We start from the raw sequence: 24,975 nt of genomic DNA, 5'->3' as shown, positions 1-24,975 counted from the left end.
TGGTGGGAGTGGGCTTGCTGGAGGGTAGAAAGAAGGCCAGTCTGGCTCAAGGATAGGAAAAGACAGGGAGACTAAGGGTACCTGTGGTATGTGTGGAGGTCGGATCATATGGATTCTAGGAGCCAGTCACCTATCTGGAAGCCATTGAAGGGCTTTAAGCAGAGGGTGACAAGGACTGACTTAAGACTTGAAAAAGACCACTCTGGTTGCTCTGCGGAGAAGGGACCACACAGGGCCAAGAGGGGAGCCAGTAAGAGGCCTTTGTAAGAGGCCAGATGAGAATGGTGGCTGGGACCAGAGGGGCCCGGGGATGGAGAAACAAGAGAAAAAACCAGCCGTTCCGGGTTAATGAACTGGACTTGAAGACGCATTAGACAGAGGGGCAGGAAGAGGGGAATAAAGGCGACCCTCAGCCTTGACTTTCCTTCAAAGTATTAGATCACCCTCGTGCACGAAAAGCACGCAGAGAGAAGCGTTCGAGCGTTCAGTGTACGCGGGAGAAAGCGGAGCGGCTGCAGGGACGCAGCAGAATTAAATCATGGCGCACCCACTCCACTGCGGGCTGCAGCTTGGGAAAGCAGCGTAAAGCGGCCACGAGGGACACCTCGTGGGACAGGCCGGGTGCAGCCGCTGCTCCCGCAAGACGGACCTCGTGTTTGCGTGACCGTGCACGGAGCGGTGTCGGAAAGCGGGCGCTGCACTGGGCGGGGGGTTCGGGGGCAGAGGCCGGTGCTCTTGGAACTTGTTTCGCGGGGCGCGCGGACGGCGGCCTGTCCGTGGCCGTCACTGCGCACACGGCCGGGCGTCCCGGGCCCCGCGCGGCTCGGCTCAGCCCCGGGGCCGCCCGCGCCTTTTGTCCGGCCCACGTGGCCCGCCCGCCCCGCCTGCGCATGCTCCCTGGCGCGGGGCGCGCAGAGCCCTACCCCCCGGCCGCCCAGTGCGCAGGGCCGCGGCCCCCTCCTCACGCCCCCTCCCCACCAGGCGCCCGTCGCGGTGCGTTTGCGTCATCGCGCCACGCCACCACCGGAGCCCGGGCGAAGATGGCGGCAGCCGTTCTGAGCGGGCCCTCGGCGGGCTCCGCGGCCGGGGTGCCCGGCGGGGCCGGGGGTCTGTCGGCGGTGGGCTCGGGCCCGCGCCTCCGCCTGCTGCTGCTAGAGAGCGTGTCCGGGTTGCTGCAGCCGCGCGCGGGGAGCGCCGTGGCGCCCGTGCATCCCCCGGTGCGCTCGGCCCCGCACTTGCCCGGGCTCATGTGCCTCCTGCGGCTGCATGGGACGGTGGGCGGGGCCCAGGTGAGTGCGGCCCGCGCGCCCGCGGCCCCGGTGGGGAGCTGGGGAGCTGGGGGCGCGGCGGGCGCGGCGGGCGGGGGGGGCTGGGAGGGCCCCTGCCGGAGCCCGCGGGAGTGCGCGCGGCGGAAACCCCGGAGAGACAGGAAGGGCCTCTGCTCCGCCGTTGGGCTGTTGGTGGTCGCTCGGCAGGCCCCGCCGCCGACTGGATGCACCGTCTCCCCGCTCCCTCGCGTGTCTGGTTTTGGGATGGTCCGGACGGAGGGAACGGATGGAGACGACGAATCCTGACCGAGCTCTTACTGCGGCTGAGCCCCGGGCGCTCCGCTCACAGCTGCGGTGGCGGTGAACACAGTGTCGTGAATCACTGTGAGAACCGTGTAGTAGGGACCTCCAAGCTGACCTGGAGGATGGCAGAGATTTTCCTGAGGCGCTGGAGTTTAAGCTGAGACCCCCACCTCCCCGGATGGGTAGAGGGTTGGCTAGGGAGAGAGAATGGGAAAGTCCTGTGGTAGGAAGGAAGTGAAAAGAGGGGCGTCGTGTGGGGGGCTCAGAGGTGGTGGGGAAGACGGTGGGCGCAGTGAGGCTGATGGGGGGCCAACGCAGAGGTCAGGCAGAGCTTTGTAGACTGGCTTAGAAGGGGTCCTTAGGATTGTGTACTAACATCCATTCAGTTCCGCAAACTAGAAGCCCAGATGTCATCCTAAACACGTTCTTACTCCCATACCTCTCTCATGATGCAGTCCTGTTGATTTTATCTTTTTTTTAATTTAAAGATTTTATTTATTTATTTGACAGAGAGAGACACAGAGAGAGAGGGAACACAAGCAGGGGGAGTGCGAGAGGGAGAAGCAGGCTTCCCGAGGGGCAGGGAGCCCGACGCGGGGCTCGATCCCAGGACCCTGGGATCGTGACCTGAGCCGAAGGCAGACGCTTAACGACTGAGCCACCCAGGCACCCCGATTCTATCTTTTTTTTAATTTAAAGATTTTATTTATTTATTTGACAGAGAGAGACACAGCGAGAGAGGGAACACAAGCAGGGGGAGTGGGAGAGGGAGAAGCAGGCTTCCCGAGGGGCAGGGAGCCTGATGCGGGGCTCGATCCCAGCACCCTGGGATCGTGACCTGAGCCGAAGGCAGACGCTCAACGACTGAGCCACCCAGGCGCCCCTGATTTTATTATCTAAGTAGCTTTCAGATCTGTCCACTCCTTTCCATATCCTTCCCATTGCCCTGGTCCTAGCTTGAACCGTGTCCTCTCGCCCAGGTGAAAGCACTGATTGTAAGAAGGCATAGTGTGTCCAACGTGATGTCTGAGGGTAGGTGCTCCTTTAAAAGCCCCTGCCCTCCGTCCTCTCCTAGCCGCCCCCCCCCCCAATTTTAGCCACCCCTCAAGATCCATATACATGAGGTCTTCTTTGTCCCGTGTTTGTTACTGGGACCTTCCCAGCGCTATGCTTCCTTCCAGGAAGAGGGTTGTCAACAACCTTGGGTGGTTCTCTGAGCTTAGCCCCAGATTCGTCAGGGACGGTCTTATCGCTGATACTGACATTACTCCTCACTGTGGAGGCTGCCGGGTCCGTACCTCTGCTGTCTCAGCCCACTTTGGGGAGTGGGAACTGATTACGCGTTTTCTCCTCTCGATCTCCGTCTTCTAATTCACGTGGGTTTAAGTATTTCTGAAATACTGTCTCTTCTGTCTGTACACGTGTGCTTTCTTTCATCGTCCCAAGCTTTCCCCGCCCCCCCTCAAGGCAAGCTCACGAACGCAACGTCTTGCTTGTTTTCCGCAAGTGTCTAAAGCCTAGTAGAATTTAGAGCAAAGCTAAAGGTGATGTGGGAACCTAGACTCCCCCTTTAATATTGCCAGTGCCACATTTTTGGGCATATCCTGCCTTTTTTCTTGCTAACGTCTTTCGTCTTTCGTATTGGATTCTCGGTTCACAGGGTTTGCGGTGCCGCCACCTGGAGGGTTTGCTTTGCTTCCCCATGTTTTCATTCAAACACTACCGAGTATCTGTTATGCGTTAGCTACTGTTTCTTGTTTCTGGGTGGACACATAGGCATAGTCTTTTCCCTAGGAGAATTTCTAGTCTAATTGAGATGAGAAAGTAAGTAAATAGGCTTGGAGCTTATTGGAAGGACAGAGATCCATTGATTGGGCCATCTGTTTAGGCTGAATCACAACTTGCTTTCCTGTAGGTACTGTGAACTCGTAGTTGCACAGTGAGACTGGATCCGTTCACAGTTTCTGGTGTGGCTTATAGCAAGTCTCCTGACTTGTCTTCTTGCCTCAGTCTTGTGGCATTTCATCCATTTCTTGCACGGCAGCTGGAGTGAGCTTCCTCAAGTAAAATTCTGATCCCGTTTGCTGTGCTTTAAAATCCATCACTAGCTGGGCTTTCCTGGCTTCGGGCCTTTGCACTTAACAGTTCTCTGCTTGGGGTCCCTCTCTGTGCTGCTTCCCTGCTCCCCACAAAAATCTTCTCAGTTCTGTGCTTCTCATTGCCTTTGGGAAACCTTAGCTGTCTTTCCTGCAACGTATTGAAATGATGTATTTATTCGTTTCATGTGTATATACAACCTTCTTCCTTCACACCAAACAGCTAGGCTTTGATTTGCTTTGTTTTTATGTGTAATTAAAAAAGATGGAACTTAATTCAGATTACACAAAAGTAGAGAAAATAGTATTTTGAGGGACGCCTGGGTGACTCAGTCAGTGAAGTGTCTGCCTTCAGCTCAGGTCATGATCCCAGGGTCCTGGGATCGAATCCCGTATCGGGCTCCCTGCTCCACAGGAAGTCTGCTTCTCCCCTGCTTGTGCTCTCTCTATAAATAAATAAAATCTTCAAAAAAAAAAAAATAGTATTTTAAACCATCCCACCTTATGCTTTCCCCGTCACCCAAATTTAACAATGAACTTCTTACCAACATGGTTTCATGCCCATCCTCCCAACTCTGCCCCCTCCCCCAGCATTTTAAAGCACATCCCACATCTCATTTCCCCTATAACTGCACGTTCTTAGAAGGATGGATTGTCTTACTCTGTCTTTATCCCCAGGGCTTTGTCCTGTTCCATTCCCCAGTCGGTAGCCAGTGATCTGTTTAAAAATATCCATAAAAGGGGCGCTGATTGGCTCAGTCCGTAGAGCATGCAACTTTTGATCTCAGGGTTGTTAGTTCAAGCCCCATGTTGGGCATGGAGCCTACTTTAAAAAACATGTATTCATATCAATAAGATGACAACATTCTCCTGCTCAGAACCACACAGTAATTTATCATTGCATGGGAGGCCCTGCCTCGTGTGTCCTCTGCTAACCTCCAGACCTCATCTCGTACAACTTCTGGACCGTACTCCAGCTGCCCAGGCTAACCTCGTTTCTAGAGTATGCTGAGGACATTGCTCACCAGCTCCTTGGCACTTCGCTGGGAAACTCGGGAAACTCATGGGAGGGTGAACTCACTTAAGTCTCAGCCTCTGTGCTCCTGTTCACAGGAGTCTTTCCTGACCACCCCGTCCCAGTCCGTCCCATTCTGGGCATTCTCTGCCACACTGTCCTATTCTGTTTTCTTCCTAGCATTTATCAGCATTTGAAAATTAACCTGTGTATTGCCTGTCACGTTCTCTTTTCCCTTCTTACCCAGTTTGCATTCCATTATGATCCCTGTGCTGCCCCTCTCCCTTGGTTGTACGTGCCATGGCTGTGGTGAATTTACTGTGACTGCAGAAGAACCGGTCTCCTTGCTGACTGGTCTCACTTAGCACGCACGGCCATCGTCACCTCCAGTGGACCGTGGTGTTGCCCAGCAGTCCTGCTGCATTTCCGCTTTTCTAGACAACTTTTTTTTTTTTTTTAAAGATTTTATTTAGAGACAGAGGCAGAGGGAGAAGCAGGCTCCCCGCCGAGCAGGGAGCCCGACGCGGGGCTCGATCCCAGGACCCCGGGACCATGACCTGAGCCGAAGGCAGACGCTTAACCGACTGAGCCACCCAGGCGTCCCATCCTAGACAACTTCTGACTCCTTCTTAGTTGATGACTTGCTTCCCGTTTCACTGAGAAGGTAGAGGCAGTCGGATGGGCAGTCCCGTGGGTTATCTGCCGGCTTCACTGCACCTGTGTCCATACGTTCTGCCTTCCCTCCCACGGCGAGGGGTGAGCTGGTCCATGCCCCTGTTTCAGGCCAGCCCTCTGTGCATGAGATCTAGCCCCTGTCCCCCCACTTCATCAGGATGATCTTCCCTCTGTTGGAGCATTTTGTCAGCGCGCCGCTCAGAGCTGCTTTTAACACCCCCCTCCCCCACCCCCCAACCCCGCCGTCTCCTGCCCCATTTCTCTTCATGGCAAGACTCCTCAAAAGAATTGTTGTACTTGCTGTCTCCGATTCTCCCATTCTTCTTCTTCTTCTTCTTCTTTTTAATAACATTGCTTTGAAATGACAAAGTTTGTGGAAAATTTGAAAGAATAATTAGAAGAATTCCCGTATACCCTTCACCCAGATGCCCCAAATATCAACATCTTATTTTATTTATTTATTTTTTAAAGATTTATTTACGTATTTTAGAGGGCGAGGGAGGGAGAGGGACAAGCAGACTCCCCGCTGAGTGCAGAGCCTGATGACATCATGGCCCTGAGATCATGACCTGAGCTGAAACCCAGAGTCGATCACTTAACCAGCTGAGCCACCCGGGGTGCTCCAAATGTCAGCATTTTAAATGCATGTTTGTTTTATCATCTTCTGCACATTTTTTCTGGGTCCTTGTAAGAGTAAGTTGCAGGCGTAGTGCCCTTTCATCTCTAAGGTTGTTCTGCCTTAGAAAGGATGTGCCTTAACCACACTTCCACCATCAAAGCCAGAAAATCCACACTGATACGACAAGTTACCTAATCCACAGATTTTCCTTCAGTTTTGTCCGTTGTCCTGAAGGTGTCTTTTAGCCAAAGGAGGAGAATGGGGTACAGGGCTCGGTGCAGGAGTCCCTGTCTCTGGCGTTCTTAAACCGAAGCTGCTCCTCGGGCTTTGTCTGAAGAGCGTGACGTTTCCGAAGAGGGAGAGGATAAGTATTTTTCAGGCTCTCCCCGAGTGCGGGCTCAGGGCAGTGTCCTGGTGGTTGACGCAGGTTGTATTTTTGGCAGGAGTGCTGCAGCAAGGTGTTTTTGGTGCGTCAGCGCGGGGGGGGGGTGGTGCTCACGGGTTCTCCGGTTACTGGTGTGTCGTCTTCGATCACTGGGTTAAGGTGGCATTTGCCAGGTTTCTTCACTGTGAAGTCGTGGTTTCTCTTTCTTTTTTTTTTTTTTTTAAAGATTTTATTTATTTATTTATTTATTTGAGACAGAATGAGAGAGAGAGAGAGAGCACATGAGAGGGGGAAGGGTCAGAGGGAGAAGCAGACTCTCCGCCGAGCAGGGAGCCCGATGCGGGACTCGATCCAGGGACTCCAGGATCATGACCTGAGCCGAAGGCAGTCGCTTAACCAACTGAGCCACCCAGGCGCCCCATTCGTGGTTTCTCTTTCTGTAAGAAGTGTCCTGTGGGGAGAGTATAGCAATGTCTTGTGTCTTGTCAACCTTCCGCTCTCGTGTTTCATCCGTGGAAGATTCTGCCCTGAACGAATCATTCCCACAGTGGCCGTCCCCTACAACTCCTTCTGTTGAGGCTCCCAGCCTAACCTTTTGCTGAATCACCCCTTTACCCAATCACGTGGCAGTTCTCGAAGACCGCCCGAGACCACCAGGGTCTGCAGCATTTCCTACAGTTGGTCCCTCCTTCCTTCTTGAAACTTCTCTCAGCGTCTGGGACACCACTGTCCTGAGTCTCCGGTCACCGTTCCCGTCCGTCCTTTCTGCCTTCACTGGTTCCTCCTTCCTTCCGGCCTCTGAGTGTTTGCCCAAGAGCCCCGTGCTCCTACCACTTTCCTCTCTTTCACACTCTCCCTGGGTGAGCTGACCCCATCCACGGCCAAAGTTCCAAATTCATGCTCCAGCTGAGATCGCTCCTCATCCAGCCCCGCCCGCCATGCACCTGTTTGGCACGTCCGAGCTGTTGTTAGGTGGGTGTCCCAGATTTCTCGTATCTGAGCCCGGACTTCTGATTCTCCCCCACAGCCCGTGCCTCCTGCAGAGTCCCCCTTTTAGGAACCCACCACTCCATCTGCCCAGTTGCTCAAGCTAAAAATCTTGAAATCGTCTTTGCCTCTTCTCTGTATTCCCCCATGTCCAGTTTGTTACCCTGTCCTGTTGGCTCTACCTTCAGAAGAGATCCAGAGTTTGACACTCCGTGTCCCCAGCATCACTGCGCTGGTTGAGGGGTGTCACGTCTCCCCTGGATCTTCACCACAACCTCCTCCCGTCTGCATCTGCCTCCCAGCAAGCGACTCAAGTGTTGTGGATGTATTTGAAAAAATACATTTAGGTTAGATAATATCACTGTGCCCGCCCCCCCCTTCCCCCGCCCCCGCCCCGCCGTGGCCTTTAGCTTATTCAGAGTACAGATCCCCCGTTGCCTGCACGACCCTGAGACCTCTGCCCTGCCCCCAGGACTTTCCACTCTGATGACCTCTGCCTCTTGCTCGCTCTTCCCTCGCCGCAGTTCGCCTCCTTGCTCTTCTGTAGCAACCATCACCATGATCAATTTCATTTATTCATTTTTATTGTTATTATTTTTATAGATTTTATTTTTTGAGTAATCTCTAGACCCCACGTGGGGCTCGAATTCACAGCCCCGAGATCAAGGGTCGAGTGCTCCCCGCCTGCGCCGGCCGGGCGTGCTCACCCTGATCGGGTTTAGAACATGTCATCCATCCAGAAGGAAGCCCTGTGCCCCGTGGGGGTCACTGCCCGTTTCCCCGCAGCCACTCTACTTTTTGTCTCTGGGTGTGGCTACCTCAACCGTTTCATATAAATAAATTCTACAACATGTGGCTTTTCGGTCTGGCGTCTTTCATGTAGCATCATGTTTTTAACGTTTATCTGTGTCTCAGAACTTCATTTTTTTTTTTAATGGCCACAGCTCTTCTGTCGTGGATACGCCACATTCTGTCATTAATTCACCACTTGGTGGATTGTTTCTACTTTTGGGCTGTTGGGGGTGATGCTGTGAGCTTCTCGTGCAAGTTCTGGTGAGAACTAGGTTCTCCGGTCTCTTGGGCGTGTCCCCGGGCGTGGAAGTGCTGGGTCGTGTGCTGTGTGACCTTCGGAGTAGCTGCCAGAATGTTCCAAAGTGGCTGCACCATCTTACGACCCCGTCAGCAGGGTATGCGGATAGGAATGCGTCTTGCTTCCACTTTGCTCAAATGGCGTCTTTAGGGAGGGTTCCTGTGCCTGCTCCGCGTGAAACACGATCTCCCTCCCCTGCGCCAGGCCCTCGCTCCTTCCTGAGTCTGCTGTATTCCGCCCCACGGCACTTAGCGCATCCCACACACTGTTTCGTGTTTGGTCGTTTGTTTATTTTCTGCCTCCTCTACCTGGAATACAAGCTCCCCGGCACCTACAGCAATGTCCCAGGTGAGGTCGACGTTGACTAAACACTGACTGAATAAGTGAATAAACATTACCCCTCATGAGAGGAGTGACCTTGTTTATTTTGTCCGGCTCTGGATTCCTTCATCTGACTCCACGTGTCTGTCAGGAGAATGAGTGATGAGCCCGGTTAGGGAGGTCCAGGGGCCACGAGAGGAGCGTGGCCTTTTGGGGGGAGGGCTGCGGAGGAAACCTATCTCGGCCCCTGGAATGTGAGGGAAGGAGGCTCTGGCTGACTGGGTGTGTGTTGACATTGGTTAACGGCTTTCGGGGAGCCGGGAACGGGACGAGGAGGGCTTGGGGTGAAGGAAGAGGGTAACAGACGAGGTCCACCCAGCAGGCGTGTGTGGGATCTGCGCTGGGCGCCGTCCAGGGACACCGAGCTGAGGGAGGCGCATTGCTGGGCTGAGTTGGGCTGTCCTGCGGGGCGCTAACCTGCTGGGTGGGAGGTGGGAGAAGGGGTGAGGCAGGACGGGCCTGGAGGAAGGCCCGAGGCACAGGCTTCTGTGTGTCAGCTGCTGAAAATGGGGCCTCGGGCTCAGAGGAGGTATGACGTCAGGAGCGGCTTCGTAGGTGAGGGCAGGGAAGGGCCAGAGAAGCGCTCCCCTGTCGTTAGCGTCCTAATCCTGACTCGCTTCCCTGTTTGCTCCCCCAGAACCTGTCAGCCGTCGGGGCGTTGGTGGGTCTCAGTAATGCACGGCTCGGTTCCATCAAAACCCGGTGAGTCTTTAAGCCTCTTTTTTCTCCAGGGGGATGTTTCCTTAAGCGGGCTGTCCATTTGTCTGTCCATCCATTGTCACCACCCCGTGGGCTCAAAGAGACTTCTCCATTGAGAGGGTGGAGCGTTTCCTTCTTTTCCTGGGCCCCCCTGGGGTGAGCCCCGCCTGTTCCGGCCTCCGGGTTGTCCCACCTGGGATCAGCTCTGGTCCTTGCTTCCTTGCTGCCCACACCTCACCCCGAGCCCTCCAGGCATTTCGGGAGTTAGAAAGCACCGAGGGTCTGGAGGTGGCGTCTGCTCTGGCCCCGTGAGCGTCCCAGCGCGGTGACCAGCGTTCTCGGGAGCATGGCAGCCGCTGCGGATCGTCACTGGATGCTTCCTTGTCAGGTTTGAGGGCCTGTGTCTGCTGTCCCTGCTGGTGGGGGAGAGCCCCACGGAGATGTTCCAGCAGCACTGCGTGTCCTGGCTCCGGAGCATTCAGCAGGTCCTGCAGGTAAGGGTTCTTACCCCCAGCCCCGCCGCCATGCCTCAGGCCCCGGCCGCACATGTCCCCGGCCCGCGCACGTCCCCGGCCTGGACACCGAGTCCTGAGGACCGAGGCAGCGCCCTGACAGCAGGGAGCAGAGCGTGAGCTTCAAACACGGCTGTAAACTTTTTGATGTTTTTATCCAGGGGGTAATTTTAATTCATTTGATCTTTCACATACTGCAACCACTGACCGATTTCACTTCCTCGCTAGCTTTTCTAACATGCAACATCTCGAAAGTTCCTTTCTCCAGGTATTTTATTTTTATTTATTGTTTTTTTTTTTTTCTGCTCCCTTCTTTCTCTTTTAACATTTTCAGATTTTTCAGCTCTTACATGCTTTGATGATCTCCCCACGTAGCTCTTCAGCAAGCACATTCTGAGCACAGGGGGCTGAGTGCTAAGCTCTGGGGGGACAGTGGTCAGGTGACCCTGGACCCCACTGGCGTGGGCTCGGAGTCCAGCGCGGGGGGTTGGAGAATTTCCCATGAAGTAAATGTTTACAGATAGTAAATTAAAAAAAAAAAACAATTTTATTCAGGAAATACACCATGTAAACCATCTCCTAATGGTTCATTCCAGTAGCTGGTATTCACATTTTCAGAGGATGTATTTGGAGCAGATCAATAAATTGTACTTATGGGCACCTGGGTGGCTCAGTCGTTAAGCGTCTGCCTTCGGCTCACGTCATGGTCCCAGGGTCCTGCGATCGAGCCCCGCATCGGGCTCCCTGCTCGGCGGAAGGCCTGCTTCTCCCTCTCCCACTCCCCCTGGTTGTGTTCCCTCTCTCGCTGTGTCTCTCTCTGTCAAATAAATAAATAAAATCTTAAAAAAAAAGAAAGAAAGAAAGGGGTGGGAAACGCTGGAGGAGGTGCCGACTTGGGACAAGGGAGATCATCATTTTGGGTTCCTGAAGACAAGAAAGGAAGGTCTGGAGCTCAGAGAGGCTTTGGCTGTCAAACACTTTGGAAGCATTTATATAATCATATCTACCCTAAAAGTTTAAGATGTAATCATCAACCAAAGATATTAAAAGATGTGAGGATAGGGTGCCTGGGTGGCTCCGTTGATTAAGTGTCTGCCTTCGGCTCGGGTCATGGTCTCATGGTCTTTAGTGTCTCAGTGTCTCAGGGTCCTGGGATCGAGCCCCACATTGGGCTCCCTGCTCGGCGGGAAGCCTGCTTCTCCCTCTCCCACTCCCCCTGCTTGTGTTCCCTCTCTCGCTGTGTCTTTCTCTGTCAAATAAATAAAATCTTTGACAAAAATAAATAAATAGTACTTATGTGGCAGCCCATCGTAGAAATCCATAAATCCACGTATCGGAGTGAAAGATGTTTTTCTTCCATAGTTACTCTGTTGTAGTTTTTCTGTTTTAATTTTCACCTGCAATCAGAACATTTTAATTCTCTATATTGCTCTTGCAATTTATTGTTCTTTATTTACATAGTTGTAAACGTATGTGGCAGTGTTCAGATCTCATTCAGTTTTAATCAGCCTCTGAGTTTTTAAACTCCTGGAAACTTTTTCAGATAGTTATACTAGGTAGGTGCTGAACACCTCAACATACTCAGAATTCTGTCTATTCAGAAATTCTCTAAATCATGCTGCTGACCATGTGACTCCTTTTATTTCCCCTGCAACAAAATAATCTGAAGGTAGTTTTCTATCCTATCTTTGGCCAAACTTTTCTTTAGGAAAATTTTTATTGTTAAAGTGCAGCTGGCCGTGCAATGTTATCTTAGTTTCAGGCTTGAGGGTTCTCCGTGTTCTGCTCCGGGATACAGATAGGAAATGTTTTCGGCTTTGCAAACCGCATATGGTTTCTGTTGCATTTTGTTTCTTTTTTTCTTTTCTAGCCCTTTAAAAATGTAAAACTCATTTCTAGTTTGTGGGCCATACAAAAACAGGCACCCACAGACTGTACCGTTTGCCGATCCCGTTTCTAGCAGAAGAGACTTCACTAGAATAAGCGTACGGTGGGGCGCCTGGCCGGCTTTGTCGGTAACTCTCAACCTCAGGTGGTGATTTTCCAGCTCAGGTCGGGCGTGGAGCCTGCTTACAAACAGAAGAAGGAGGCGCAGCGGGTTGAAGTGGCACCGCAGCAGGTGCCGTGGGGGTAAAGAGCGCAGTTCCCTGAGAAGACATACCAGAGAACCCGAGTCAGACTGGACCGCTCTGGGCCGCTGGTCCAGGGAAGGCCTTTCCGAGCCGATTGGGCTAAGAACGTGTTGGAAGTGTGCAAAAGCCCTGAGAGAGGAGGAGTTTGGCCCATTTGGAGAATTATAAGCAAGCTGGTGTGGCTGAGTGGGGTCGATGAAATGTGACTGGAGTAGGGGGGAGAGAAATGTGATTGGAGTGGGGACCAAACCACATGTGGTGGCCTGGGCATGTTAGGGAGCTTGGTTTTTATTCTTAGAACACTTGGAATTCGTGGGAGGTGTGTCTTTTTTTTTAAGATTTTATTTATTAGAGAGAGAGAGCACAAGAAGGTGGAGGGGCAGGCAGAGGGAGAGGGAGAAGCAGACTCCCCACTGAGCAGGGGGAGCCCGATGCGGGGCTCGATCCCAGGACCCCGGGATCATGACCTGAGCTGAAGGCAGACGCTCAACCGACTGAGCCACCCAGGCGTCCCTCATGGAACGTTTTGAGTAGGGGTGAGGAGGAGGAGGAGGTGGTGGTGGTGACGTGATCAGATTTTCGTTTGAAAGTACTACCTTGGCCGCTGTGTGGAGAAAGGACTAGAAAGCCAGATTGGAGGCAGAAATGAGGAGAAGTTGATTGAGTTCAGGAGAGGGTTAGAGGCGAAGTGGGCAGGTCCCGATGGTGGGACAGGCGTGTCCAGGATGACTCCGGATTTCAGAGCACCCGACGGCCAGGCCCAGAGGGGAGGGGTGGCAGCGCGGGTACTAACGTGGACCGGATGTGCCGACACGCCCCCTTACACGGCCAGGTAGGGGAGGGGGAGCTGAGAGAGGATGCGCCGCAGACGGGGTAGCAGGGCTGTGGGGTGGGTGCGCGGAGGCAAGAGGCGGGACCCGTCTGTTTCTGCCGCTCGGAGGTGGAGCGAGGTGCGGATGGAATCCTGTTTCAGATTTAGCAGCTCAAGGGTTGGGAGAAGGCGGAGCTCGGGAGAATGAACGGAAGTGGGGAAGCCGGACAATCCAGATGTTGGGCCTCACAGGGGGCGGGGCTCGGGAAGGGTGTTTACGGAGGGGGCGCTTGCGTGCGGAGGACTCTGAGGGGCTAGCTGGACGTGCGGGACAGGCGCTGGGTGACAGGATGGAGGGAGGGTGGTGAGAACGGAGGGGGCGGTGTCAGGCTTGGCCGGGGACTCCTGCCCGTCCCTGCGCTTCTGTGAAGGTCGCAGCGGGGGGAGAAGGTGTGAGTGGAGGGGCTGGTTAACGGGACCGAAATGCAGGGGGGATACTGGGCAGTGTTGGAGGGCCCTCCATTCTTATTTTTTTAATTTATTTTTTATTTTTCTAATTTAAATTCGATTAGTCAACATATAGTACATCGTGAGTTCCAGATGGAGCGTTCAGCAGTTCATCAGCTGCACGTAACACCCAGTGCTGATCACATCACGTGCCCTCCTCCACGCCCAGCACCCAGTTGCCCCCTCCCCGCCCCCGTTCTTACTTTCTTGCTAAGTGTTCCTACTCATCTTGTACCTGCGGCCTCGGGTCTAGTGGGAGACAGGTGCCGACTCTCTTTCCCGTAGTACGTGTTAATTTTCCAGGGAAGTCCTAAATCCAGACTGTTTCTTTCTCCACGAGTCCAGGACAGGTATGAGCCAGGCCGAAGCCCGCTTGGCGACACGGGGCGGTTTTGTTGTGGCTGAGGCTGTCCTCAGGGCGAGAAGTGCTCTCCTCCATTCCCAGCAGGGAAGCGCAGTCGGGGGAGCCAGAAACTCGACATCTTCCCATTAGTCAGATCTGTAAGGCCTGGCTTTGTTTCTTTCCTCTCGGAACACATTTCAAGGCCCCAGATGCCCGTGATACTAAAGTGCAGACCCGCATCCTTTCTGTAGACAAACACGCCACGTTGGGGTTCCCCGTGTCCCTAGTGGGTTCGGGGCAACGGTGACGTAACTGGTGTTTCTCAGCAGCCCTGTGTGTCCTGCCTCCCGTGCCGCCCTGCCTCTTGGCGACCGCGACGGCGAGCTCAGGCGCATGGGTGTCGTTTCCGTTAGTCCCAGGACCCGCCCCCCACGATGGAGCTGGCTGTGGCCGTCCTGAGGGACCTGCTCCGCTACGCGGCCCAGCTGCCCACGCTCTTCCGGGACATCTCCATGAACCACCTCCCCGGCCTCCTCACCTCCCTGCTGGGCCTCAGGCCGGAGGTGAGAGCCCTCCCGGCCCCCCACCCTCCAGCGGGTTACAGTGCAGGGAGCAGGGGGGAGCGGGGAGGGGAGGGAGGGAGAGCCAAGGACGGTGTGTGAGGGGTGGTGGCCTGCGCCGGGGGGCTGGGGGCTTTGGGCTCTGCGCCTCGGCCTGACTTTCTCTTTTGCCCACAGTGTGAGCTCTCAGCGCTGGAGGGAATGAAGGCCTGCATGACCTACTTTCCTCGGGCCTGTGGGTCTCTCAAAGTAAGTATGCACCCACAGTCCTCTTCCACCCGCGTAACCCTCGCTGTCTTAGCTCAGACCCCGCAGCGGAGGATTCTGAGCCCCTGTCCGCTGAGCGCACGGTCACCTGACTCCGCAGATGGGACCGCGCCACCTCGTAGCCCTTCCTGCTCACAGATAAACCAACTTGCCTGAGATCGGTAAAGATCGGAACCCGGGTCTGCTGCCGAAGCCGGGACTCCTTCCCCTTTCTGCCCTGCCCGTTTTCCTCCGATCCTCTTTCACTTGGTGCCTACAGCTCTTGCTGTTTCCTCCAGGAAGCCTTTCGGACTTACTTCTTCCCTGTATTAACGCGTATTCCGGACTAAACTCTCTCCGTCATGACCCGTACGAGGGTTTTTTTGTTTTGTTTTTCTAACGAAAGTTTTACTGAGTTCCGTCAACTCTGCCTTTCTTCTAAAATGCTCTGTAAATGAACCGCTCGGATGATGCAGGCTGGGTCTTTGTGCCCGAGCCCGCTCTGGTCAGAGGAGGGAGGTGTTACTGCAGGGCTCTGTTGGTCCAGCTCCGAGTGGGTGTATCTGTGTCTGCCTGCACCCCCTGCCCCCCACCTGTGAGACGCAGGGAGAAACTGTCACTGCCCGGCCAGGATTCAAATAGTCGGGGACTCTGGGATGTCCAATGTTTCCTGCACTGGTGTCTCTTCATGGTCCCTGTGAGTGTGGAGAATTCGTCCGTAAGTTTCTGAAGTTTGGGCCAGAAGTTTGAGGGCCCTTTCCAGAGCTAACAGGACTTCATATGTCGTTAGAGGGCGTGTGTGCCTTTATTTTGCTGAGAATAGAGTGTCCTCTGGAGAACGGCCCTCTGCTGAGGGTTTTGGTTTCGTCGGCTGCCGGCATGTCGGGCAGGAATCTACAAGGCTCCCGGGGCGGTTTGTACTTGGAGGACCTTGCAGCCGGGACTGAGGAATGGATACGTGCCACTGGATTGTCTGTCTGTCCTCTGGCTCGTCCCTGGAAGCTCCCAGGGCAGCGGTGGTCTCCCGGTCCGGGATGCCGCCCCTCTGGTGTTCTGAGGCTGTGCAGTCAGCCCCGCAGGGGCTCTGCCTCTCCTCGCCAAGGTGACGAGTGGTTCCGTGCACTGGGACATGTGGGACATGCCCTGGGGCTGTGTGCGCGCGCGTGCCCGCTCTTCAGGTGGAATGTCCTGCGTGAGCCCTTGCTTCGGTGTGTCCTGTGGGTCGTCAGGGCCGTGTCAGCAAGCTGAGCTTTATCGTGCTCACGGGTGCAGCCTTCCGTGGGCCTCAGCCCGCTCTGCGCCGCAGTCTGGTGGGGGGGGACCGTGAGCAGGAGTGGGCCGAGAGGGCAGGGCCGCTCTGGTCGGGCCTTCGGCTGCTGTCTAGGAAACGTCGTCCGTGGGGAAGCAGGGGAATCAGGAGACGTGGGGGCGGTCGCTGTTCTTGGTTTGAAATGTTCGGACCCTCCCGCATTGCGGGAAAGTGCCCTCCAGGTCCCACGGGGAGTGGTTCTAGGCCTTCTGCCCCGGGATCGCGAGAACAGCGCTTGCGTGGTGGTCACTGAGTCCTGAAGTGTGATGTGGGAAACCTCACGCCGTTCCCGCCCCGGGGCAGATGGGGGAGGCTGGGAAGCTTGGCCTCCGTCCCAGAAGTCGCTCCCTGTGCCTGATGCCTCAGCCGACGGCCCCTCTGCAAGTTCACTCTTGTGCACGAGGCGCTCCCGCCCCCACGGGGTCTGTCCTCCCCAGCCTGGGGTCCACGGCCTCTGTGTGCTCCTGGCGGTGGTCTCCCCTCTGGTCCGACCGTGTGGATGCCCTTCCTCTCAGCCCTGCCAGGCCTGCCTCCCAGCGCCCGCCCCTCTTGTGCCCCCGGCTCCCTTCTCGGGTCTTCCTGACGCCTTCTCACTTCCCCCCGGAGCTGGGGCCCCATTCCACGCCTTCTCTGTGTCCACTTCGGTGTTCTTGCCCTCGTTTGTGCTGCGGACTGCTTCCTGGAGATGCTTTTAAATTCCTAAAGCACACGGAATCGCAAGGGAAGCGGATTCTGATTGAAATGTGTATTTTAAACGATTGTGATAGAGCAGCGTGGGTTTCGTTGTTAACACGTCAGACGACAAGATCATAGACCTTTCAAGTCAAGTGACGCACGTGACCGATGTTTCAAGACGCCTGTTGATCATAATGTGAAGCGAAAACGCGCGGTTTCTCCTGGCGGCAGGCAAGAGATGCTGCTGGTGCCTCTGGGGTTCTCTGTCCATGTTTGTAGTTAGCTTTCAGGTCAGTGCAACGGTGAAAATCTTTCTTCCCAGCCGTGGTCGCAGGCCCCTCTGACTCCAGCCCCAGGTGGCTGTGGCTTTCCCGCGGCCGGCGGGGTTTGCCCGTGGACAGGCTGCTCTGACCTGGCCCTGCCCTCGAACCCCTGCCTGGGGCCTCCCTTCCTGGCTCAGACCTTCGTCTCGTCGCAGCTGCAGGGAGGGAGGGAGGGAGGGGGCTGTCATTTTGCAGACCCCTCCCCCCCGCGTCTTTGGGGCCGAACGGGGAAGCGAGCTGCGGACGGGGGCTGATGTTCAGTGGGTCTGCTGCCCAGCCTGGTGCTGAGCCTCCCGTGTCCGCAGGAGGGAGAAAGCCTGCGCTTGTGTTTTCCTGGCAGTGGACGGGGGTGTGCGTCTCTGGCCCTTGGAGCCGACTTACCAGCCTCTTCCTGTTTCCTCTGACCCAGGGCAAGCTGGCCTCGTTTTTCCTGTCCCGGGTGGATGCCCTAAGCCCTCAGCTCCAGCAGGTAAAGGGAAGAGAGGGAGGTGGTGAGCCTGGGGATCTGAGCTGGAGCTTCTGTTCTTTCGGCTTTTCTCTCTGTTCCCACCGTTGGACTGCGTTCCCTCTTCCCTCCCGTTCCCTGCACACAATCCACACAGCGCGACTTCTGCCTCCAGCTCCCGTCTGTGGCTCGCTGCCTCGATGTCCTTTCTGCTCCCCTCTGAGCTCTTTCTTGGCACGTGGGGGTTGGGGGGCTCTGGGGCTGGGCTGGAGTCCCGTCTGACCGCTTCCGACCTGCCTCCCGACCTTCCTCCTGCAGCTGGCCTGTGAGTGTTACTCCCGGCTGCCGTCGCTGGGGGCCGGCTTCTCCCAGGGCCTGAAGCACACGGAGAGCTGGCAGCAGGAGTTGCGTAGTCTCCTGGCCTCCCTGCACAGCCTGCTGGGGGCCCTGTACGAGGGCGCAGAGACGGGTAGGGGCAGCGGGGGGCGGGCAGCGGGGGGCGGGTGCTGGCCTCCCTGCGCAGCCTGCTGGGGGCCCTTACGAGGGCGCAGAGACGGGTAGGGGCGGGCGGCCGCGGAGGCCGGGCAGCGGATGTCCCAGCAGCCTGCGTCCCCTTCCACAAGGGAGGAGGAAGGGGGCGGACCAAGGGCCTGGGAGCGCGAAGTCCTTGTGTTTCCGTGCAGCCCCCGTGCAGTATGAGGGCCCCGGGGTGGAGGTGCTGCTCACGCCCGCGGAGGACGGGGACGCGCACGCCCTCCTCCGGCTCCGACAGCGCTTCTGTGGACTGGCCCGCTGTCTGGGGCTCATGCTCAGGTGCGCGAGCGCGTGCCGGAGGGCACGGGGGGGGGGCCTGTGGCCAGGGCGGGGGCTGAGCTCGGGGTGTCGTCCTCATCGGGAAGGGGGTGGGGGGCTGGGTCATGTTGAGGAGCCCGCGCTGAGGATCTCTCTGCTCTCCCCCTCTTTAGCTCTGAGTTTGGGGCTCCCGTGTCCGTCCCTGTGCAGGAAATCCTGGACGTCATCTGCCGGACGCTCAGCATCAGCGCGAAGAACATCGTGAGTGGAGCTGGGGCTCTGTCCGCAGCCCGTCCTCGGGCCCCGGGCGGAGAGAGAGCAGCGTGGGAGGGGCGCTCCCACAGCAGTGTCCTCCCCGAGGCTGTCCGGCCAGCCCCGTCCCCCGTCCGGATGCCGCCGCTCCCTGTGCTTGTCCCCACACACATGCCCGTCGGAGCGCATTCGCTCACGGTTTTCGGGACCCGTCCAGCAGATGCTTCCCCCGGGGAGGGCGAACCCGGGGCTCCGCTGGGTCACCGTTGAGAGGTTCAGCCGTGCTCCCCGTCATCCTTTCTCACTGGTCTGTTTTAGAGGACGGGGTCTGTCTTGTTGGGCCAGCTGGGCATGGGGGCAGGCTCCTTCCTGCGTGTGCACGGGTCTCCGTGTTTCCCTTTTCCTCCTGCCGCCCCCTTACTCCTCCCGTATTTTCCTGCAGAGCTTGCTTGGAGACGGTCCCCTGCGGCTGCTACTTCTCCCCTCCATCCACCTGGACGCCTTGGACCTGCTCTCCGCACTCATCCTCGCGTGAGCGGGAGGGGACAGGGTGTAGTGAAGGGACGAGGATGGGCCGGGAACGGAGGTCACTCTTCTGTCTTCACCCTCAGGTGTGGAGGCCGCCTCTTGCGCTTCGGGGGCCTGGTCAGCCGCCTGCTTCCCCAGGTCCTCAATGCCTGGAACATGGGTAGGGATACCCTCTCTCCAGGCCAGGAGAGGCCTTACAGGTGACTGTGAAGGGGAGGGCACAGACCGCGGAGGGTGGGTTGGGGGCTCCGAGGAGGACCCGGCCTGCAGCGCCCCCCTCACGGGCTGCTCTCTGCTTCCCCCCCCCCCGCAGCACCGTGCGGACCAAGGTGTACGCCGTGCTGGAGCTGTGGGTGCAGGTGTGTGGGGCCTCGGCGGGAGTGCTGCAGGGGGGCGCCTCGGGAGAGGCCCTGCTCTCCCACCTGCTCAGTGACATCGCCCCGCCGGCGGACGCTCTGAAGGTGAGCGGGGTACCCGCCCTGGCCGGAGCGAGCCTGCGGCACCAGACGCCACCTCCCGCTGCCGCCCGCCTCTGCCGGCCCGCCCGTGACCCAGGTCTCCCCCTCCCCCAGCTGCGCAGCCCGCGGGGGAGCCCGGACGGGGGGCTGCAGAGCGGGAAGCCCAGCGCTCCCAAGAAGCTGAAGCTGGATCTGGGGGAGGCCATGGCCCCGCCCAGCCACCGGAAGGGGGACAGCAACGCCAACAGTGACGTGTGCGCGGCCGCGCTGAGAGGTGGGAGGGGCCGCGCCCTGCAGCCCCGGGCGGGGGGGGCGGGGCAGGGGGGGTCACGGACAGGGGACCTGCCCCAGATCGGGCTCCCGGCCCTCCCGCTGGCCCTGCAGGCTCCCGTTCAGCTCCGCCTGCCGCGTTCCCTTGCGGCTCCGGCGGGGCTGCGTCGTGGCTGCGCCGTGGGGCTTCTGCTCTCCCCGCGCGGCGCTCGGGGCCGTCCCCTCGGGGCTCGTGCGCTGCCATCCCCGGACCCGTGGGCGCACGTGTGCAGCGCGTCTCCTCGCTCGTCGCACGCGGCCGGGGTGGAGGAGCCCGGCGGCGGCGGCGGAGTTCCCGCTCCGCGTGGGCTGCGTGCTCCCTGCCGCCGCCCGCCCGCCCCTGAGACGCCGCCTCCTCCCGCAGGCCTCAGCCGGACCGTCCTCATGTGCGGGCCCCTCATCAAGGAGGAGACTCACAGGGTCAGTGGAGCTGGGGGGCACTGCTTGCGCAGGGTCGTTCGGCCCCGGGGCCGGCCCTGCAGGAGCGGCGGGGGTCCTCGCGCCGCCTCCAAGTGCGCCGCGTCTTCTTTGCAGAGACTGCACGACCTGGTCGTGCCCCTGGTCATGGGGCTGCAGCGGGGCGAGACCCTGGGCAGCTCCCCGTACACCAGCTCCCGCTGCCGCCGGGAGCTGTACCGCCTGCTGCTGGCCCTGCTGCTGGCGCCCTCCCCCCGCTGCCCGCCCCCGCTCGCCTGCGCCCTGCACGCCTTCTCCCTCGGCCAGCGGGAGGACAGCCTCGAGGTAGCTGCCCCCTGGGGCCCGCCCGCCTGCCTCTCGGGTGAGCCTGGGCACGCCCTCCCAGCGCCTGAGGCTCACGGCCGCCCTCCGCCTCTTCCCCAGGTGTCGTCCTTCTGCTCGGAAGCACTGGTGGTCTGCGCTGCCCTGACCCACCCCCGGGTTCCTCCCCTGCAGCCCGCCGGCCCCCCCTGCCCCACGCCTGCCCCCGTCCCCCCTCCTGAGGCCCCGTCTCCATTCAGGGCCCCCCCCTTCCATCCCCCGGCGGGCCCCCTGCCCCCGGCGCGGCCGGGACCTCCAGCCACAGCCAACCACTTAGGCCTCTCTGTGCCAGGCCTGGTGTCCGTACCCCCCCGGCTCCTTCCCGGCCCTGAGAACCACCGGGCAGGCTCAAATGAGGACCCCGTCCTCGCCCCTAGTGGCACCCCTCCGCCCGCTCTGCCCCCGGATGAAACTTTTGGGGGCAGAGTGCCCAGACCGGCCTTCGTCCACTACGATAAGGAGGAGGCGTCCGACGTGGAGATCTCCTTGGAGAGCGACTCAGATGACAGTGTGGTGATCGTGCCCGAGGGGCTCCCGCCCCTGCCGCCCCCGCCTCCCTCGGGCACCACACCCCCACCTGTGGCTCCAGCCGGGCCACCCACGGCCTCCCCTCCTGTGCCAGCCAAGGAGGAGCCCGAAGAGCTTCCCGCGGCCCCGGGGCCTCTCCCACCCCCGCCGCCCCCCCCTGTGCCGGGCCCCGTGGCGCTGCCACCCCCCCAGCTGGTCCCTGAAGGGACTCCTGGGGGCGGAGGCCCGCCCACCCTGGAGGAAGACCTGACGGTTATTAACATCAACAGCAGTGATGAGGAGGAGGAGGAAGAGGAGGAGGAAGAAGAGGAGGAAGAGGAGGAGGAGGAGGAGGAGGAAGATTTTGAAGAAGAAGAGGAGGATGAAGAGGAGTATTTTGAGGAGGAAGAAGAGGAGGAAGAGTTTGAGGAGGAGTTTGAGGAAGAGGAAGGGGAGCTGGAGGAGGAGGAGGAGGAGGAGGATGAGGAGGACGAGGAGGAGTTGGAAGAGCTGGAGGAGGCCGAGTTCGGCCCGGCAGGAGGGCCGGCAGAAGAAGGGGGGCCTGCGCCCCCGAGCCCGGCCCCGGCTCTGCCCCCTGCCCAGTCCCCGACGGTGCAGCCCGAGCCCGAAGGGGAGCCCGGGCTGCTGCTGGAGGTGGAGGAGCCGGGGGCCGAGGAGGAGCCGGGGGCCCAGGCCGCCCCCACGCTGGCCCCCGAGGTGCTGCCCTCCCAGGGGGAGGGGCCGCGGGCCACAGGGAGCCCCCCAGCCGGGCCACCCCCCCAGGAGCTTGTGGAGGAGGAGCCCTTGGCTCCCCCGACCCTGCTGGAGGAGGGGACTGAGAGTGGGGGTGACAGGGTGCCGCCCCTCCCAGAGACACCTGCTGCAGAAGACGGGGAGGCCGAGGCGGAGGCCGAGTCAGCAGCCCTCCAGGAGAAGGTGGGTGGGCGGGGGGTGCCCAGCCGCCGTGTCTGTCCCCAGCCCGACCCGCGTGTGTGTGTGACTGTTTCGTTTTCTGTCTTTGTCTCTGAAGGAGCAGGATGACACGGCTGCTATGCTGGCTGACTTCATCGATTGTCCCCCTGATGATGAGAAGCCACCACCGGCCCCAGAGCCTGATTCCTAGTCCTCTCTTGCACTCCCCCAGCCCCCTGCTTTCCAATAAAGTTATGTCCTGGGATATCACCTGCCGCTCCAGCCTTTTGCACCACCGCGTCCCAGGCCAGAAGCCCCGCCGCCTGCCGGGCTTTCCAAGGCACCCAGAGCGCTCCCCACGTGTCTGCGTGGCGTCCCGTGCTCTCCGACAGCCGGGCTGGGCCAGATTTTCCCACTGTTCGCCCTCCGTGCTCGCGGTGCGCCGTGTGCCGGGCTCCCCGTGTGGTTAGGACCAGGAGTGAGGACGCGGCGCTGCTTGTCCGGATCCAGCTGTGGGAATGTGTGGGAGGTCAGAGCACCGCGTGCCCCAGCGAGTGAAGGTGGGTGAACACGGACGGACACACACACACATTACCCGTCTCCCTTGGCCCGAAAGCGCAGGCTGGTCGTGATGGGATGTGGAGAAACGTGAAAGGTACGGAGGAGTCTGGGCCTTGACTCCTTGAGGTGTGAGCCCTGCTCCGGGCCTGGGCCTTCCTAGTGCCCGTATCCTCCCCCCGTGGGAGTTTGAGAAGCCCGCCCGCGCTCTCTCCCACGTGGAGCCGTGGCCACATCCCAGCCAGTGTCGTCCCCGTAAACACATTGACCCTCGGCCTCGTTGGGCCCCTCGTGTGCGCGGGAGCGGGCAGGACACCCGTCCGCTGCGGTGTGAACATGAGCCGAATGCCTTGGAACTGCAGAAAGGGGAACGGGTATCCTGATGGGCCCCTTTCAGTGACATTGGAGCCAATTTTTGGCAACTTACTCGGGTTTAAACAAATTTCCCCCCAACTTGGTATCTTGAGAAACTCCACCCCTGCAGAAAGGCTGGAAGAGGAGGGTGACCTTCATGTAGACTCACCGGTTGCAAACGTTCTCCCGTGTTCGTGTTCATGTCCACGGGGCTGTGTCGTGTACAGATGCACGTTTGTACGCGCGCGTGCATCTCTGCCCATCATCAGCCCGTTCACATCTGTACGTGTTTCTTTTTTTCGTGGGATCGTGTAAAAGTCAGTTGCAGACCTGGCCCTTTTCCTCTGAATTCTTCAATGCTATTTCCTGAGATTAAGGACGTTTTTCTACGTAATCACGATACCATCAAACCTGAGAAAAATAATTCCGTAATAGTGCATGTAGACTGTGATACTCAAATTTCCCTACTTCTTGAAATGTCTTTAGTTTTTATTTTGATTCAAGTTCAAGAGGTGTTTCAGGGGCAAAGGGCCACTTGTGGCTTAAGGACCGCTGGAGGGACGGAAGTGTAGGAATCCTGCAAGAGTGATTTTTCAAAAATGGGAAGCACCTGAATTCTGGAAAGTGTATGTGGATAAAGTTGACAATGACCCCGAGGAAGAGGATGGGACAGAAATTTTGTGATTAAGTTGTGTTTTGCGTAGATAATACATTCAGCATTCAGGTGGTTCAGCACTCAGCAGGGACCGGAGTTTGGTTGCAAGACCTTCTCGTCCCTGCTTGTCCGCCATAGTCCCCCAGAATGCAGCCTGGAGCAGCTCGGGGGGGCGGATGTGTGCGTGCGGGGACGGGGATGTGCATGCATGCGGGGACGGCTGCGAGCCTGGGGCCGGGTGTGAGCACAGGGGCAGGTGTGCGCTCTGGGGCGGGTGTGCACACGCAGACCTGTACGGCCTTCCCTTCAGTATTCCGAGAGGGTGCTTCGTTGTCGCTGGGGATGAAGCCGTTTCACCGAGTCGCGGGATCTGCTCATTAACAGACACTGAGTACCAGTTACGTAGCAGGCGCTGCCTTCTCAATTCGTATTTTGGAAGTGCTTCCAGATCACGGGAGATTCTGGAGAGAGCACAGAGAGGGCGGGGGCGGCCACAGTTTCCCCTCGCGGTCGTGTGCATGGTTAGGGCACGATGTCGAGACGAGGGTTTGACGTCAGTATAGCGATAGGGCAGTTTCATCAGCCGGACGGAGGGCAGAAGTCCACCCCCCCCATGGGGCTGAGGGTCCAGGCGCTGCGTGGGGGGCAGGCAGCAGACGGGCACAGCGTGCGAATGGGTGCCGAGTGCGCGGCGGGGACGGGGGAATAGGGGTGTGGGGGCATGTTTTCAACATCAGATGAGAATTTTCAGATCCTGAAAGTGGAAGGGTTTCCACAGAGAGCGCCCATGTGCCCACCGTGTTACTGCACCTGGGCGCGCATGTGCATGCGTGCTTGGGTGCGTGTGTGCGTGTGCGTGTGTGCATGAGTTTAGGATGGTCAAGGGGCGTCTGTCCGCGTCTGCGTGTGTACGTGCATTTTAGGATGGTGGGGGGGATCTCGTCGTGTCTGTGCACATGTGCACACATTGCTCGTGTGTTTTAGGTAGGACAGTCCAGGGGGTCTCCCAGAGAAGGATGGTGAATAAAGGGCCAGAAGGAGATGACGGGAGGGCAGTGCGGGGCTGGCGGGGGGGGCTGTCTCCTCGCCTCTGGCACAGCAGGAAAGATGTCCTGAATCGGGACCGTTCTTGGGGTGTGGAAGGAAGGCAGGGGGGCTGGTGGGGCGGAGAAAGGGGATGGGGTCAGACAGGTGGAAGGCTGGGAGCAGGAGGGGGTGGCGAGTGGGGAGGGCGGGGAGGCTTTGGGCAGACCACGTACTAGAGATTTTTTGTTTTGTTTTCTGCTTTTTTCAGATTTTTAACTTAAATTCAATGTAGTTAGCGTACAGTGTATTATTGGTTTCAGGGATAGAGGTCAGTGATTCATCAGTTGCATATAACACCCAGTGCTCATTACATCACATGCCCTCCTTCCTGCCCGTCACCCAGTTACCCCCTCCCCCCACCCCCCTCCCCTCCATCAACCGTATTTGTTTCCTAGAGTTAAGAGCC

At 58.3% G+C, this 24,975-nt stretch overlaps 1 protein-coding gene across 1 annotated transcript; it reads left to right on the top strand.

Moving 5' to 3' along the window:
• The first annotated feature begins 1,005 nt into the window (after window positions 1-1,005).
• PELP1 (proline, glutamate and leucine rich protein 1) lies at window positions 1,006-22,186 on the top strand. Its single transcript, XM_081805845.1, has 17 exons — window positions 1,006-1,289; window positions 9,457-9,521; window positions 9,907-10,012; window positions 14,237-14,386; window positions 14,561-14,632; window positions 17,346-17,405; window positions 17,700-17,850; window positions 18,065-18,194; window positions 18,347-18,434; window positions 18,868-18,956; window positions 19,037-19,153; window positions 19,267-19,414; window positions 19,526-19,685; window positions 20,085-20,140; window positions 20,255-20,461; window positions 20,561-21,940; window positions 22,035-22,186. The coding sequence occupies exons 1-17, from the start codon at window positions 1,041-1,043 to the stop codon at window positions 22,125-22,127; spliced, it is 3,321 nt and encodes a 1,106-aa protein (XP_081661971.1). The 5' UTR covers window positions 1,006-1,040; the 3' UTR covers window positions 22,128-22,186.
• Window positions 22,187-24,975: the final 2,789 nt, after the last annotated feature.

This window comes from Leptonychotes weddellii, chromosome 15 (assembly GCF_054177405.1).
Source record: "Leptonychotes weddellii isolate Sample4059 chromosome 15, ASM5417740v2, whole genome shotgun sequence".
NCBI lineage: Eukaryota > Metazoa > Chordata > Mammalia > Carnivora > Phocidae > Leptonychotes > Leptonychotes weddellii.
This window is presented reverse-complemented; position numbering and strand designations above follow the sequence as displayed.